Source organism: Moschus berezovskii, chromosome 21 (assembly GCF_049115385.1).
Source record: "Moschus berezovskii isolate FMDL1 chromosome 21, NW_MosBer_1.0, whole genome shotgun sequence".
Taxonomy (NCBI): Eukaryota; Metazoa; Chordata; class Mammalia; order Artiodactyla; family Moschidae; genus Moschus; species Moschus berezovskii.
The window spans coordinates 1704968-1720922 of NC_142480.1; the positions used below are offsets into that span (position 1 = coordinate 1704968).

Here is a 15955-nt window from a genome sequence, read left to right on the forward strand (position 1 = left end):
GTTTTCCTGTCCCACTGCCCTGTGACGGGAGCAACAAAGGTTTCACTGTTTCCGTTTGCAGTTGGGGAAACTGAGGCTCAGAGAGAGGCCGTGACTTCTCAGAGTTCAAACAACGGAGCTGGGACTCCACGTCTGGCATCTCTGCTGAGTCCACAGGCCTGAGTGTCAGTTACCGGGCTGGGGTGTGCGGAAACTGGGGGCGGGGGGCACAGACGTGTGTGTGACCCAGACGAGGAGCTTGGGACCAGCCCGGTCCAGGGCGGACCCCTCTGTCCACCTGCTCCAGCACCAGAGGGGGCTGGTATGAGTGCAGAGGAAGCGGTGAGAAGTGGCAGCCTGAGGCCCCACCTACGGCGGGAGGTGTTGAGGTGTGAGCCGCACTGGGGAGGGGGTACTTCCCTGCCTGCCGAGCCTGATTTTAGGATGGCAGATGCCGGGTAAATGTGGATAATGGCCTAAATGAGAGCGAGATGTTGGCCAGCGATAACGCTGAGATCGCGGTCACTGGGGAAGCTCTGTCAGGAGCCGGAGCCCCACCCAGTGAAATCACCAACATGAGCCATGCAGCTCTGAGACCCCGAGGGGCTCCGGGCACCTCCCACGGGTACCCCACCCTCCCGCACCTCCCACCACCCGCAAGAGGTGCCAGGCGAGCTCATAGCCCAGCTCTGGGACCCTGAGCACAGGCCTGGGCCTTGCTTTCTTGCTGTAAATCGGGAAGGTGGGCCGGTGCCCCCAGGCAGGTGACCCTCAGGGTGACCCCCTCGTCCCACAGGAACGGGAGTGCAGATGGCGGCAGGCAGCCTCCATGCAGGCAGAAGCCTCTCCCCGGCCCTCAGTAACCCATCTGGCAAGAAGCCCGGGGCAGCGGCTGCCCCAGGGCCCCAGGCTCCGTGGGCATTTCTAGGGGGCAGGGCGGCCCCTGCTCGGGGATGGAAGCGCCACACGGGTCCCACCACAGCTGTCACGGCCCACCTCCGCGGGGCCTGGAAGAAGCAAAGGCTCTGAGACCTTCCCACCCCCTCGGAAGCAGCGGTGGCCACTCCTTGGGCTGAGTGCCGGGTGCCACCAGCCCTGGGACATGGAAGGGGGCCTCCAGCGGTCCAAGCTCTTGTGCAGTGATCCTGCCGCCCTCCCCCCAGTCTTCTGAGAGTCCCATCCCACGGGCCACGGCAGGGCCCCCCAAGGCCTCCAAAGCCCCCCTCCTTCGGGGCCCTTCGTCAGGGTGTGGGGCAGAGGCTCCCCGGGCCCCACCACGCACCTCGTGTGGTGTCACCTGGTTGTGCAAGGCTCAGGCACACCCGTGTCTGGGCGAGATCTGGAATGGTGCCAGCCGCGGTGCCAGCCCGGGCCTGGGAACCGGGCTGAGAAGCCTGGGAGGGGCAGGTGGAGCCGCCCCCAGCCTGGCCCCGCCGGGAGAAGGCTGTGTGGTGGGTGCCAAGGGACAGCCCATTGGGGTCACATTTTTGCCCCAAATTTACAGAGCACTTGCCCACGGGCTGGGCCCAGTGGCTTCCTGAGCCCCCAGCCCAGGGCCCACACGGACCATATGGGCGGTCAGAGAGGGCCAGGGAGGTCTCCACAGTTCCTCAGGCCGAGCAGGAGGGGCTCGGGGGCTGGAGTGGGGAAGGCCTCGGGCCGGCCCAGGATCGAGGGTGCGTCCTTGTCCCGCCAGACAGAGGGCCAGCGAGGAGGCCTGAGGTCCAGACGCTAGACCCAGGCCGGGCCTCAGAGCCCCACCCCACCGCAGCCCGCCCCGCCTGGCCCACAGGCTGGGAGCTGCCTCCCACCCAGGCAGTCGCGGCGAGGACCAGCCCGGGCCGCCCTCTCTGCCTCCCCGGGGTGGGCCTGGAGTGAGCGCGGCCAAGGGGCCCACGGGCGGCAGAAGCCCCCGTGAAAGCCAGACGGGAGGGCCCGGGAGGACCAGGGAGATGGTCTCTGCGTGGAGTGCTTGGCGGAGCGGATGTGGGGGGGGTGCCTGCAGGGGTGACCCCAAGCTTCCAGACAAGGACTGGGGGGGGCCTGGGGCAGAAGCTGTGTGGGGTAGAGGGCCCGGCCTGCCCACCCTAGCAGGACCCATACTCGCTCACCCTGCCACCCCCTCAGGCAGGATTGGCAGTGCCTCCCTCAGCCCCCGGGTGCCGAAAACACTGCCCTTTGACGCAGAGCCTGAGGCCTGACACCCCACACACATCCCCGCGGTCCCGGGATCACACAGACCCACTGGTGCCAGGATGGGGGGGAACGATCCTCAGAGGGACTTTATGTTCACTCTCCCCAAAGACATCCTTCAGGGTGCGTGCTGGACACAAAACGGGAAGCGGCTTCTGCAGCAGGGTGGGGGCAGGGGGCAGAGGCTGGGGGTGAACAGCACGGTCAGGGCCAGGGGGCTGGGAGGCGCCATCCCTCCAGCAGGTCTCAACAGGAAAAACAGCTCACGCCGCAGCAGGAGAGCTTCAGGTTAGACACCAGGCAGCACTTCCTGGAAAAGCGAGGTCTCTGGAGAAGGAGCGGAGGCCCAGGTACTACAGGGGGGCAGGGCAGACAGACAAGCCCAGGCACCTGTCAGTGGGGCCCAGCCTTTCATGAGGGAAGGACCCAAGGACCTGAGCAAAGCCAACCAGAGGGAGAAACTTCCAGAAGGCCAGCTGACGGGGTGGGGGCGGGGAGCCAGCTGGGAACCAGGTCCACCCGGCCCAGTGAGTGCTGGGGTCCAGGCAGGTGCGGGTTGGGGCAGGACGGGCCCAGCAGGGCCCCTCCAGGCTCGGGAGCTTCACCGGCCACCCTGTGGCGCGGCCTGGCCAGATGGAGCATGGGTCTGAGCTTCCCTCTGGGAAGCCCTCCATCCAGAGACTGCAGTTCCCCGCACAGGGTGAGCCCCGCCCTGCCCCCGGGACACCGTCCCCACCAGCGCCTGACCACAGTGGGTAGGGGACTTACTGGGCCCGGGGACTGGTCACCAGACCCACCCTGAAGGTTCTGCAGGAGGGCCACCACTTCCAGGTTCCCTCTGCCTGTGCCTGTGGGGGGTGTTGGGGGGGCTGCCTCAGACCATCAGACCAGCAGCCTGGCCCTGAACCCCACCCCACACCAGGGTGCGCTCCCACCCATGCCTCAAGGACCCCAGGTCTCCTCCACCCCCCTTGTTTCCACAGCCCTGGACCCTGGGGGGGGGACCCGGGACAGGAGAAGGGACAGCCCCCTCCCCAACCTACAGTTCCCACACACAGAGTGCCTCTGCAAGGAAGGCAGGGGTTGGGCTTTTGGGAAGGGGGGAGCCGGTGGCACAGTCAGGGAGGACTTCCTGGAGGAAGTGGTCCCGGAGAGGGCACTGGGGGCACTCACGACGTGCAGTGCGCTGCGCCCGTTGTACCCAGGCTGCCTCAGGTCAGCCCCCGCCTGCCTCCACGCCTGCAGGCCCTCACAGTCTGCCCTGGACACCAGCCTGGGAGGGGGAGGGGGAGGGGAGGAGGGGGAGGGGAGGAGGGGGAGCCGTCAGGGACTCCTGGGTGCCCGGCCATCTGCCCACGAGCTCTCTTGTAAAGCCAGCCCCGAAGAGCTGACCCAGCAGCAACCAGGGTCCCCGGGGCCGGCCGGCAGCCTGGACTCTGGTATCTGTCACCCGTGGGGGTGGCTGTGACTCAGGTCAAGGGTACACACACGCACACACACACACACAGGTACTCACACACGCGAGCACGTGCGCACACACCCCACTGGCTGAGCGCCACCTGCCAGTTTCATCTTTCACAATATAGCTCTCCCGGGCGGGGCCCACGGGGGTGGGAGGAGAGTCAGAGGCAGTCCAGTGGTGGAAAGAGGGTCACATGGGGGCCCGGGGTGGGGGGCTCTGGACCAGCAGGCTGGCCAGGAGCAGGTCTGGGCCTGCCTGCCCTGGAGGGGTGGGGGCACCGCACCGAGGGGCGGCCCTCGCCCTTCCCCCTGCTCTCAGAGACGCCACCCCAGCCTGGGACCGGGAGCCACGGAGCAGGATCCATGCCAGGGGTGCCAGCTGACTGCGGGGAGGGCAGGGCCGACCCCCGGGACTTCCTCTGAGTCAGGAGCCCGCAGCAGCAGCCCCCACAGGGCACAGGGTCGTCTCTAAGGTGAATCACGCTTACGCACCACCAACAGCCCTCCGACCTGGCCCCAGGCCTCTCGCACTGGTTCCCACACACATGCGCTTCTCGGGGAGCTGGTCAAGGGCCCCCCAGGCCAGCCAAGCAGCTCAGGTTGGATGACCTGCTCCCATGGAACCGTCACTGCCCCTCCGCCTGCCTCCCCGGCTGTCCATCGAGGAGCCGTCAGGGCCCACCCGGGATGCAGCCCTGAGCCAGGTCACCTCAGGAGTCTCTCCGGAGCCAAGCCCTTCCTGCCTGGGCCCTGTCACTGCGGGTCACACACTCCCCGCCCCAGCCCTGTCATCACTGAAAAGTCAGCAGGATCCGACCCCTCAGGGACACTGAACTCCAGGGGGGAGAGGCTGAGACTGGGGGCCCGTGGGGTCTGTGCACCCCACTCTGTACAGGATGGGGGCCCCCCGGGCTGGGTGAGACCTCGCTGGAACCAAGGCAGTGGGGCAGGGGCGAGGCTGGCCGGTGGGGACCCGGGGGCCGGAGCTTCAGGTCCTCGCCCTGGTGAGCAGACAGCCACCCACCCCTCCACCACCTACTCAGCCTGAGACGCGACCCCGGTCACCCACCCTGGGGGCTCTGACTTCAGTGCCGCTCCCAGCCCCCGGACCTGGCTTTCGCCGGAGCCCCGGCCTCTCCTGCCTCCACCTCCCTTTCCCCACGACTCTCCTCACTTCCTCCCTACCTGGAGGCCTCGGGCCTGGCCCGCCGCACCCCAGGCTGGAAACGGGAGGAGCTGGCGGGAACTGAGGAGGCGACCCCACAGGGAGGGCCCAGGGGGCGGAGGACCCTGGGCTGCCACCTGCCCACCCCCCACCCCCAAGGGCTCCAAGGGCCCAGCTAGTGCAGACAGAGGGCAGGGCAGGGTCTCCCTGTGTGAAGCCCCCCACCCAGGCCACCTCCCTGGCACTTGGTTTCCCTCTCGGAGCCCTGGGCCCCCCCATGTCCCAGGAAGCACAGGTACGCCTGTGAGTCTCACTGGCACAGCTCCATCCCCGAGTCCTCCAGCTTCTGGGGGGACAGGCAGGCCCCAGCTGCCCACCACAGCCCAATGACACCCCGATGCCTGCCATGAGAAACAGCAGGGGGACCGCCTGCCCGAGGCGGCATCTGCCAGACGCCAGCAGGCCAGGACTGGGAGCCCACCCTCGCCGGACACACACAGACGCACGCTGGGGCTCAGCCTGGGCCGAGCAGTTCGAGGCCCAGGCCCACCGAGGGCACTGCTGTGGGCACCGGGAAGTCCCAGCCTGGGGGACCGCCCTTGTGGAGCTCGCACACGCTCGGGCCGAGTCTGCAAAGACTGAGTCCCCCGGGCCCGGGCTCTGCCCTTGAGGGTGGGGTGGGAGGAGGTAGCGACAGAGAACGCAGGCACAGGCTGGCCTGCAGCGGGGCCCAGACGGCCGCAGGCGTCCAGGGACACCTAGCCTGAGCCCCGCGTGCGCGGTGAGCCTCCATGGGGCTCGCGGGGTGGGGGTGAGGCTCGATGAGGCCGGAAGACCCCGCAGTGGGACACACACCCCTTCCCCAGGGCCCGGGGAGGACCATCAACTGCACGGCTACCCCACTTCTGGGGAGCCTGGGGAGGAGGGAGATTCCCACAGGCCTGGCCCCCACCACCAGCCCAGAGCCTTCCAGGGTGGGGCCGCCCCACCCCCCAGGGCACAGCAGGGCCCTCCGGGGGGTGAGACCGGTTTGGGAGGTGGGGGAGGTGTTGTGACAGCAGCCTGGACGAGGGGGTGGGGCCAGGATGGGGTGAGCTCACCGCACTACCCACCCACGCCCCAGGACGAGCAGCCTGGAGTCTGCAGCCAAATCAGCCTGGCCTGGGTGCCGCGGGCACACCCCACAGGCAGCCCGCCCCCTCTGCCCACTGCCAGGCCTGTTCTGAGAACCTTTGATGCCACCGGGAAGGGGGGGCTGCTACGAGGCGCCCCATCCCAGGGCCAACCTGAAGAGGTTGGTGGCTTGGACTCTCCGTGAGACTCAGAAAACCCCAGCAACAACCCGGGTTCCCACAGGCTGAGAGCCCTGGGGAGGGGCGCGCGGCCTGCCGCGGATGCCACCCGGAGCTCGGCTCTCAGAAGGGGGAGACTAAGCAGGACGGGGGTGAAGGGCAGGGAAGGCGGGTGTGCACAGTCCACGGGGCTGCCAAGAGTCAGACACGACTGAGCGACTCATCAACAGCAAAGACGCTGGGAAGGAAAGCTCCCGGACACACACCCACACAGGCGCTCAGCAGCGTGTGCGTGCACACACAGGCGTGCGTGACGCGGCTCTGGGCGGCCGGACAGAGGGAGGGGAGGGCAGGGCAGCACCGCCCAGCTCGCCGGTCTTCCCAGCAAGTCCCCGGCCTCCAAGGGACCTAAGCCCCTAGAGGGAGGGGCCAGGCTCAGCGCCCGAGGCCCTGGCTCCTGGGGGGTGACCCCCAGCTCATGTCGATCCTCACACAGCCACCCCTGCCAGGGGCCATCCTGCAGCACGGTGACCCCTCCGGGTGGCCCCGGCCTCTGGCCTTGGCTGAAGAGTGGCCCGTGCCCTCCGACCCTCAGAAGGAACTGGGCATCAGGTGCCCAAACCCACTGCCCAGGGCGCCAGGGCCTCGGCAAGGACTTGGCTCGGCAAGTCTCCACCTATGGAGGAGGGGTGGGAAACCTCCCCAGAAACACTCAGGTTGGGGACTTGACTTAAAAAGCCAGGGTTTGTCAGATGGGGTCAGCTTACGGGACCACCCCCGAATATCAGGCATGCTGAGTCCACTCCCTGGGGCACCTGTGCCCACCCTGCCCACCCGGAACTATGCAAGCTGCTCTGCAACCTGCCTCACCCCAGTGCTGGGTGGAGGGCTTCCCTGTTCACCCTCGCCCCAGCCCCTCAGGCAGAGGATGCAGGGAACACATGAGACCTATTCTGCTTTTCTTTTCAGAAATTCCATGCCAGGGTCTTGCTGGACCTGGCAGGCTCAGCTCGGAGGTCACCTCCAGGAAGCCCTCCCTAACCGCCCCGCCCCGAGCAGTCCTCCCAGTCCGGGCCCTGCCCACGACGGGCAGGGTCGCTGCTGGTACCAAGGGCCCAGGCCAGAGGGGGTGAGGCCCCGGGAAGCAGGTGTGCTCGGTGCCCCCAGCTCTGCCCGGGGAAGCCGTGTGACCACAGGGACACCGAAGACCGCCCCCAGAGGCAGCTCCATCCAGGCCCAGCCCCGGGCGGCGCCCATGCCTGCTCCCCCACCACGGTGCCCACCGCCGAATACCTGCCCCTCACGGCCAGCAGCAGGGGGCTGAAGCCGCCCTTGTCCCGGGCATTCACGTCCAGCCCCCTCTGCAGCAGCAAGGTGACGGCCCCAGCCTGGCCGGCCCGGGCGGCCACATGCAGTGGAGTTTGGCCGCTGAAGTCCTCCATGCTCTGGTCACTGCCCTGGGGGGACATAGGGGCCCATCACCCACCGAGGGAAGGCCACAGGGAAGGGACACCCCGGCAGAGCCACAAGGCCCCATTGACCGCAGTGAGGGGAGCAGGCCCTGGGAAAGGCGATCCAGCCCACCCTCGGGCCCTGTGTGGCCGGGCTGGTCCCCAAGTGTGGATGAGAGACTCACCAGCTCTAGCAGCACCTGCAGGGCCTCCAGGTCGCCCGCATAGGCCACGGCACAGGCCAGGCTGGGCACCAGGGTGTCCCACACCTCATCGGCCTCCTGCAGAGGCGGGCAGCAACACCTCGGACCCCTGCCCCCTCCCCGAGGTCTCCGCCGTACACACCTAGCCGCTGCCCATTCCCCCACCGCCCTCCCAGATAGGCCTGTCCCCACGCTCACTCTGCAGGGGGGACACTGAGGCACACGGTGGGCCCCAGGGCAGCAACCAGGCGGGGTGCCCCCGTGCCGGGTCTGGACACTTTGCCCAAGGCAGGGCGGTGAGGGGGTCACCAGGAGGTCCCAGTCACCGCCGGGAGCGTGGCCCAGCTCGAATCCCACAACCCAGGCCTAAAAGCCGGCCCTCAGCCCCTTCCCAGGCCCAGGCACCCTGGTCGAGAAGGGAAGGGGCTCCGGTCTGGCCCCTCCTCCAGGGAGACCCCGGAGCAGCCCGTCCTCTAGCCCCAGCACCCACACGCGCACCTCCAGCTGACCCTGGGCTGCCCCACCAGGCGAGCGCCACGGCCCGCACGCTGCGTACACGCTGCAAGCGCCCCTCTGGACCACCCAGCCCCTTCCAGCCGCCTCTGGACGCCCACCCGCGAGTCCCTGCCAGCCCTCCCGGCTTCCACCCTGATCCCTGCCTGCCCCCTGCCCCCGGCCCAGAAGCAGGCTGTGCCTGGGGGTGTTCCATGCCCGTCCCCCCAGGCTCCTGCCCACGCTGCACCTGTCTCAAACTGAGGAGCTGGGCAACCCCACGCTCCAGCACACTGCCCCGCAGAGAGGGCCGGGGCTCGTCCACGGCGGGCAGCGTCATCTCCCCGCGCAGGTCCCTGGCCAGCAGCTGGGGCCCATGGGGCGGGACACATACACAGAGAACCAGGCAGATCACCAGGGCCTGGACCCAGCAGTCCAGACCCACCAGGCAGGCCAGGCACCCCCAGCCCCCTGGAGAGGGTGCCCCCAGACCTGAAATGCCTCCATGAGGCTCCGTCCCACGGCCCAGAGCCTGACCCAGCCAGGTCCCACAGCAGCTCAGCCCACCCTCCAGCCTCCTGCTCAGGGTCTCCCTGGGCCCTGGTGGTCTCTGCCCAGTCCGAGGGGCCAGCCGGGGAAGCACCAGGGCGAGGATACCCTGGAAGCAGGGCAGACCTGGGGCTCCCCGAGAGTGTGGGATGTGGGGTAGTGTGGGGCTTGGGGGAGGTGACAGGTCATGGGGACACTTCTAGACTCCCTGCTAAGCCCAGGCACCATAGGCGAGCCGAGGGCACGGTCCCCGCCGGAGGCACACGCACCTCCTTCCTGCCGTCCAGGCTCAGCCCCGGCAGGCCCAGCACGTAGGCCAGCTTGGCCAGCGCCGCCTCGGACGTCATGTCGAAGCCCGACACGGTCCCAGCTCTGCTCAAGGCCTGGAGGGGCGGGGGCACGGGTGGACCGTGAAGAAGGCGGGCGGCCAGGGCTCACCCCTGCCCCCTGCGCCCACCATGCCTGCTCCGTAATCGGAGGCGACGGCACCCTGGAGGCAGTGGGTGCAGCTGATGATGAGCAGGCCACGCTCGGCCGCCGCCCACAGCTCCTGAAGCAGGTCGGGCTTGGTGGGCCCATTCCCGGAGCCGAAGGTCTCCTGACCACGCCCTTCATGGGGGCTGCAGGAAGGCCCCGACCTGTGCGGGTGGGAGGTGGGGGTGCAGGGACTCGCTTCCACCAAACACGGGGACCAACAGGCTGGCCCCTGGGCAGCAGGGACTGCCCACCTCGCTCCCCTCCACACCCTCCCCGAGTGACCCCCGTCCCCTTCTGAGCGTCAGGCCGCGAACACTGTGGAGACAGGTCAGATGTCACAGGGAGCCGGCCGGACATGATAAAGGGCTGTCAGGGGCCTCACCAAGGGCAGGGCCCCCACCCCAGCTGGGCCGCCAACCACCCTCCTGGCCCCTCCGTCTGGCCCGAAGCTCTGACACACGACAGGTGATGCTCCCAGCAAGCCGGCGGGAGGGGACGAGCCCTCAGCTGAACACACTGAGCCCAGGGCACCGCTGAGGCTGAGCCGTTGGCCTGTGCTAAGGGTCCACCCCCCTGGCTGGGTCCCCATCAGAGACTTCAGTTCAGCCCAGTCACTCAATCATGTCCGATTCTTTGTGACCCCATGGACTGCAGCACGCCAGGCCTCCCTGTCCTTCACCAACTCCCGGAGCTTGTTCAAACTCATGTCCATTGAATCAGTGATGCCATGCAGCCATCTCATCCTCTAACGTCCCCTTCTCCTCCCGCCTTCAATCCTTCCCAGCATCAGGGTCTTTTCTGAGGAGTCACCTCTTCTCATCAGGTGGTTAAAGTATTGGAGTTTCAGCTTCAGCATCAGTCCTTCCAATGAATATTCAGGACCGATTTCCTTGAGGATGTACTGGTTGGATCTCCTTGCAGTCCAAGGGACTCTCAAGAGTCTTCCCAGAGCCTTCAGCCCTCATCAGAACCGCCATCAGCTCCCTCCACCTCTCCAGGTAGAAGCCAAAGGTGAAAGCTCACCTATTCCTAGCAGCTACCTAGGAACCAGCAGACTGGAGTCTGGGACCCATTGCTGGATGACGCAGGTCCTGCCCTGACGGCTCAATAGCCCCCATGGAATGAAGCCCTGAGGTCCCTACCAGGGAGGCAGGGTCCCTACCAGAGAGGCCGGGCCCCACTGGGGAGGCAGAGGTCCCACCGGGGAGGCGGGGTCCCTACCAGAGAGGCCGGGTCCCTACCAGGGAGGCGGGGATCCCGGGGTAGAGGCACAGCAGGCCCACGTTCCACTCTGTGCTGCTACGCACCGCCAGCCGGCCCTGCCCGCGGACCCTGCACACCAGCTCCCGGTTGACTGCGGGGACAGACAGACCAAGAGCAGCCTGCAGGACGTCTGGGGCAACGGCCGGGCCCCGCCTCCCTCTGGCGCCTCCGAAGCCCCCTCCCCTGCCCCCACCTCAGCTCGCTCAGGCAACGGGTGCAACCCAGCCCGAGCCAGCCTGGCGGTGGGGTGGGATCCAGGGTGCAAGAGGACCCTGCAGGGGAGGGGCGGGGGGGGTGGCTCGGAGGAGGGCCTCCCGGGTGAGGGCACGGCTGCTGCAATGGCGAGATGGCAAGGCACGGGGCCCCAGGAGCCTGGGTCCCGGGTCCCACGAGCAGCCTGGGCAGCAGCCTCTGACCAGCCAGACTCACGGGCCCCTGGCTTGGCGCCCACTGGGCCCCGAGCCCAGCAGGTCCATGAATGAACCAGTGAGTCTTCCAGATCCCGCACCTCTGGGGAAACCTCCATCTCATTCACCCCGGAGTCTCAGGGTTAACATGAGCCCAGCCCGCTCCCCACACCCAGGGCGGGTTTCTGGCTCCTGAGCCCCAAGGAGAGTGCAGGGGCAGTGCCTGAGGGTCAGTGCCCACCACCAGAGAACCCCCAGGCCTCTCCCTGGGCCTAGAGGCAGCAGCTCTGTAGGGACCGTGTCGCTAGAGCCTCCCAGCCCTCCTGCTGCACCCACAAGCGGGGGTCAGGGGCAGGGGTCTGGGCAGCAGGCCTGGCTTTTGACCCTCAGGAGCATGGCATTGAGCCCGAGTCCCATCCTCTTGGCCCCTCAAGCGGGCAGAGGGTGGGTACCAAGACCCCTCGAGAGGCTGTTGAGGGAGCAAGTGCCAAGGAGACCCCTTCATCCAACCCAGGGAAACCAAGGCCCAGAAAGGGGAAGGGGCTTGAGAGGCCGCCCAGAGTCAGTTGCAGGACTCAGAGGGGAATGGGGGCTCCAGGACCCACGCCCAGGGCTCCTCCAACAGCCCATCCTGTGGTGGGTATAAGCCTGCCTGCCTCCTGCTGTTTCCACCAGAGGAATGCTCGGTCAGTTCAGCCTCTCAATTGTGTCCGACTCTTTGCAACCCCATGGACTGCAGCACTCCAGGCTTCCCTGTCCATCACCAACTGCTCCTGGAGCTTGCTCAAACTCATGTCCATTGAGCATGATGCCATCCAAACATCTCATCCTCTGTCGTCCCCTTCTCCTCCCACCTTCAGTCTTTCCCAGCATCAGGGTCTTTTCCAATGAGTCAGTTCTTTGCATCATGTGGCCAAAGTATTGGCGTTTTAGCTTTAGCATCAGTCCTTCCAATGAATATTCAGGACTGATTTCCTTTAGGACTAACTGGTTGGATCTCCTTGCAGTGCAAGGGACTTTCAAGAATCTTCTCCCAACACCACAGATCAAAAGCATCAATTCTTTGGCGCTCAGCTTTCTTTATAGTCCAACTCTCCAATCCACACATGACCACTGGAAAAACCATAGCCTTGACTAGACAGACATTTGTTGGCAAAGTAATGTCTCTGCTTTTTAATATGCTGTCTAGGTTGATCATAACTTTTTCCAAGGAGCAAGCATCTTTTAATTTCATGGCTGCAGTCACCATCTGCAGTGATTTTGGAGCCCAGAAAAATAAAGTCAGCCACTGTTTCCATTGTTTCTCCATCTATTTGTCATGCAAGGATGAAACTGGATGCCATGATCCTTGTTTTTTGAATGTTGAATTTTAAGCCAGTTTTTTCACTCTCCTCTTCCACTTTCTTCAAGAGGCTCTTTAGTTCCTCTTCAATCTCTGCCATAAGGGTGGTGTCACCTGCATATCTGAAGTTATTGATATTTCTCCTGGCAATCTTGATTTCAGCTTATGCTTCAATCAGCCTGGCATTTCTCATGATGTACTCTGCATATAAGTTAAATAAGCAGGGTGACAATATACAGCCTTGACGTGCTCCTTTCCCAGTTTGGAACCAGTCCGTTGTTCCATGTCCCGTTCTGTTGCTTCCTGACTTGCATACAGATTTCTCAGGAGGCAGCTCAGGTGGTCTAATATTCCCACCTCTTTCAGAATGTTCCACAGTTTGCTGTGATCCACACAGTCAAAGGCTTTGGCATAGTCAATGAAGCAGAAATAGATGTTTTTCTGGAACTCTCTTGCTTTCTCCATGATCCAGCGGATGTTGGCAATTTGATCTCTGGTGCCTCTGCCTTTTCTAAAACCTGCTTGAACATCTGGGAGTTCATGGTTCACGTATTGCTGAAGGCTGGCTTGGAGAATTTTGAGCATGACTTTGCTAGCGTGTGAGATGAGTGCAATTGTGCGGTAGTTTGAACATTCTTTGTCATTGCCTTTTTTGGGGATTGGAATGAAAACCGACCTTTTCCAGTCCTGTGGCCACTGCTGAGTTTTCCACAATTGCTGACGTATTGAGTGCAGCACTTTCACAGCATCATCTTTTAGGATTTGAAATAGGTCAACTGGAATGCCATCACCTCCACTAGCTTTGTTGGTAGTGATGCTTCCTAAGGCCCACTTGACTTCACATTCCAGGATGTCTGGCTGTAGGTGGATGATCATAGCGTCATGATTATCTGGGTCATGAAGGTCTTTTTTGTACAGTTCTTCTGTGTATTCTTGCCACCTCTTGTTAATGTCTTCTGCTTCTCTTAGGTCCATACCACTTCTGTCCTTTACTGAGCCCATCTTTGCAAATGAAAAGTAATTGTTATGTGATAATTAACCAAGGAACATTCCAGATACACGCTGCCCTTTCACAGGGAGCTGGGAGTGGGGGGGAGCTGGGGGTGGGCTCAGAAGGAGGGCGGCTGCTGCAGGAGCAGGGAGTAGTGTCCTTTATTTTAGGGCCCGGCAGCCAAGAATTTTGGCTGCAGAGGAGGCTTTGCAGAGATAAAGAGGGCCCACACCCACCACGCAACTAGCCGATCTCCTGAGAGCCCACGGGACCCCGAGTCCTTCCACTTGGGCCTGCTGGACACTGAGGGACGCTGCCCCCACGTGCAGAGGGGCTGGGAAGGGAGGGAGGCGGTGTGAGGCCCACCGCGGCCGGGTGGGCTCCCGCTCAGGCTGACGCAGCTGAGCCTGGTGCACTGGGGGACGGTGGTCCCGAGTCCCCTGCAGCCACTGGGGCCCCACTGGCCAGAGCCTGGAGGCCTGACTCCCCCTCCCCAGGGCCAGGGCTTCTGCCCGGAGAGGACCTGGGGCTCCTGGAGACCCGGTTGACCACACGTGCCGCGGCCACTTGGCAGGGGTGTGTCGGGACCAGCGTCAGGGGCAGCACCCCGTGCTCCCCTGCTGGCCCAGCTCAGCCCCTCCCAAACCTCGGCCTCACAGAGGGACAGGAAATGCAGCAGGAAGCAGTGAGGGACTCCGCCGGGCATGCCCCGGACAAAGCCTGGTGTTTCTCAGCACCTGTACCGGGACTGGCCTGGGGCCCTTGACACCACATGGGCACCCTTGCCCTGGGCCGGAGGACATGCTCCTCCCGGGACCACAGGCGTCGGGGTCCACGTCTCGCCCCTCAGGGCAGTGTCAGCCACTTACCCACCCCGCCACTTGCACCAGCGTGCCCTGTGCCTCGAGGCCGGTGTGGCCCCGGCCGGGCCCAGATCCAGGGTGAACGCCTCTGCACCTTTTAGCAGGCCGCGTCCCGGAAGCTCCCCTCGGAGCCCCAGACCAAGAGGGACTCAGCCCCACGGGGCAGCAGGCCTGCACAGCGGCCGCCCCGCCTTCGTGCCCATGCTTCCTTCCTCAGCCGGTTGGCACTGAGGCAGGAGGGGCTGAGCGCCACCACTCAGCACAGCCTGGAGGCGGATCCATCCACCTGCACCAGCCCATGCGCCACCTCCTCCAGGAAGCCTTCCTGACTCTCACCCTCAGCAAGCACGTCCCCCTGCCTGACCCCCAGACCCCGGCCATGTTACACACACCTCAGACACACGGACGTGTTCTGGGCCTCCCCAACCTCCAGGGCATGCGGACAAGCAGGGTGGGTGGGCAGGGGGAGGAAAGTGCAGGCTAAGACCTGGAATGAACTCGGGACTCGGGCCACAATGCCTGCCTGCATGTTCCTTCCCTCTCGGTGTGTGGTTCTGACCCAGCGGTCTCCCCTCCCACCCTGCCCACTGTGGCCCACAGCCACCTGGCAGAGGTCCTCTCCTCCCCAGGGCAAGCGTGGGGGGCCTCGAGGGGAGATCTCAGGACCCACCAGCAGCTGGAGGCATCAGACAGCCCCAGGAGGGAGGCTGGGGCGCAGAGACTCCCCTGAAAGTCCCAGGATGCGGTCACCCCACTGGAACCACATCCCTGCGGGGCCACTGAGGGGCGCCTGGGCCTGGGGCCACGTGGCTGGGGAGGGGCACCCTAGAGGCTGACCCCCCACACACGGCCTGGCTCTGAGCCGGGGTGACCTGGGGGCATCCGCACTCTGAGCGGCCCCCACCCCTGGGTTCTCCGCAGAGTTGAGGGCCGCGCTCCCCCACCCATGGTCCCGCAGCAGCTACCATGGGACACGAACCCAGGCCCCCGCTGTGGGCCCTGCTCACTTACTCGTGATGTCAGCACCCACAATGGCCAGAGGCGGCAGGTTGGGGGAGCAGAAGGCCGCGAACCTGTGCGTGTCCACTTTGGTCACCCGGTTGCCCCGAAACAGCTGATTCTGGAAGAACAGGCAGACCTGCAGGGCGGGAGGGGGCCGCAGCTCAGCGCCAGGGAGCCCGGGCCACCCCCCAGCTTCCCCTCACCCACCAGGCACCCCCCACCCCGCTCTGGAGCTGTTCCTGGGGCGGGGGCTCTGAATGGCACTCATGAAGCTCCTCCCCTCCCCTGAGATGTGAGGGAGGGTCTGGGAAATGTCTCTGTGCCAACAGGAGACAGGGCAAGATGCAGAGGGAACAGAGGGGGTCCCAAAACCACGCCCCGAATGGCCTGTTTCTATGGGAACATACGCACGTTCATGGGTATGTGATGTAGATGGACATACACACCACGTCCTTGGCGTGGGACAAATTAGATATACGTACATCACACACACGCAGAGCCCGGGAAAGCCCCCATGCCGCCAGCCGCAGGTGTCTGGGGTGGGACGCGGGCATAGGCTCCCGCTGCCTGCTGCTTTTCCATTTTCTCTGCGGTGAGGGTGTAGCTCACGTTCAAGGTAAAAGGAGCTTTAGCCCTGCCGGCCCCTCACCTGCATCCCCGGGGCAGGTGCCCTCCCCCACCCCGCGCTGCAATCCAGACCCCACCCGGCCCGCAGGAGGAGGCAGTACCTTGGGGATCACGTACTGGCCAGCCAGCAGCAGGGCGCCCAGCAGGTTCTCCCGGCCGTCATTCCACAGGGCGTGGATGGGCACCTGGGGAGAAGAC

General features: G+C 65.1%; 1 protein-coding gene across 1 annotated transcript in view; it reads right to left on the reverse strand.

The window, feature by feature from the left end:
• Positions 1-2298: 2298 nt before the first annotated feature.
• ASPG (asparaginase) overlaps positions 2299-15955 on the reverse strand; it is a 31039-nt gene continuing 17382 nt past the window's right edge. Inside the window, 13 exon segments of the mRNA XM_088829867.1 lie at positions 2299-2525; positions 2941-3020; positions 3346-3445; positions 5113-5199; positions 7384-7547; positions 7727-7822; positions 8487-8603; positions 9055-9168; positions 9243-9399; positions 9401-9423; positions 10504-10616; positions 15140-15266; positions 15859-15942. Coding sequence (XP_088685993.1) covers positions 2462-2525; positions 2941-3020; positions 3346-3445; positions 5113-5199; positions 7384-7547; positions 7727-7822; positions 8487-8603; positions 9055-9168; positions 9243-9399; positions 9401-9423; positions 10504-10616; positions 15140-15266; positions 15859-15942 — 1326 coding nt within the window. The 3' untranslated portion in view covers positions 2299-2461.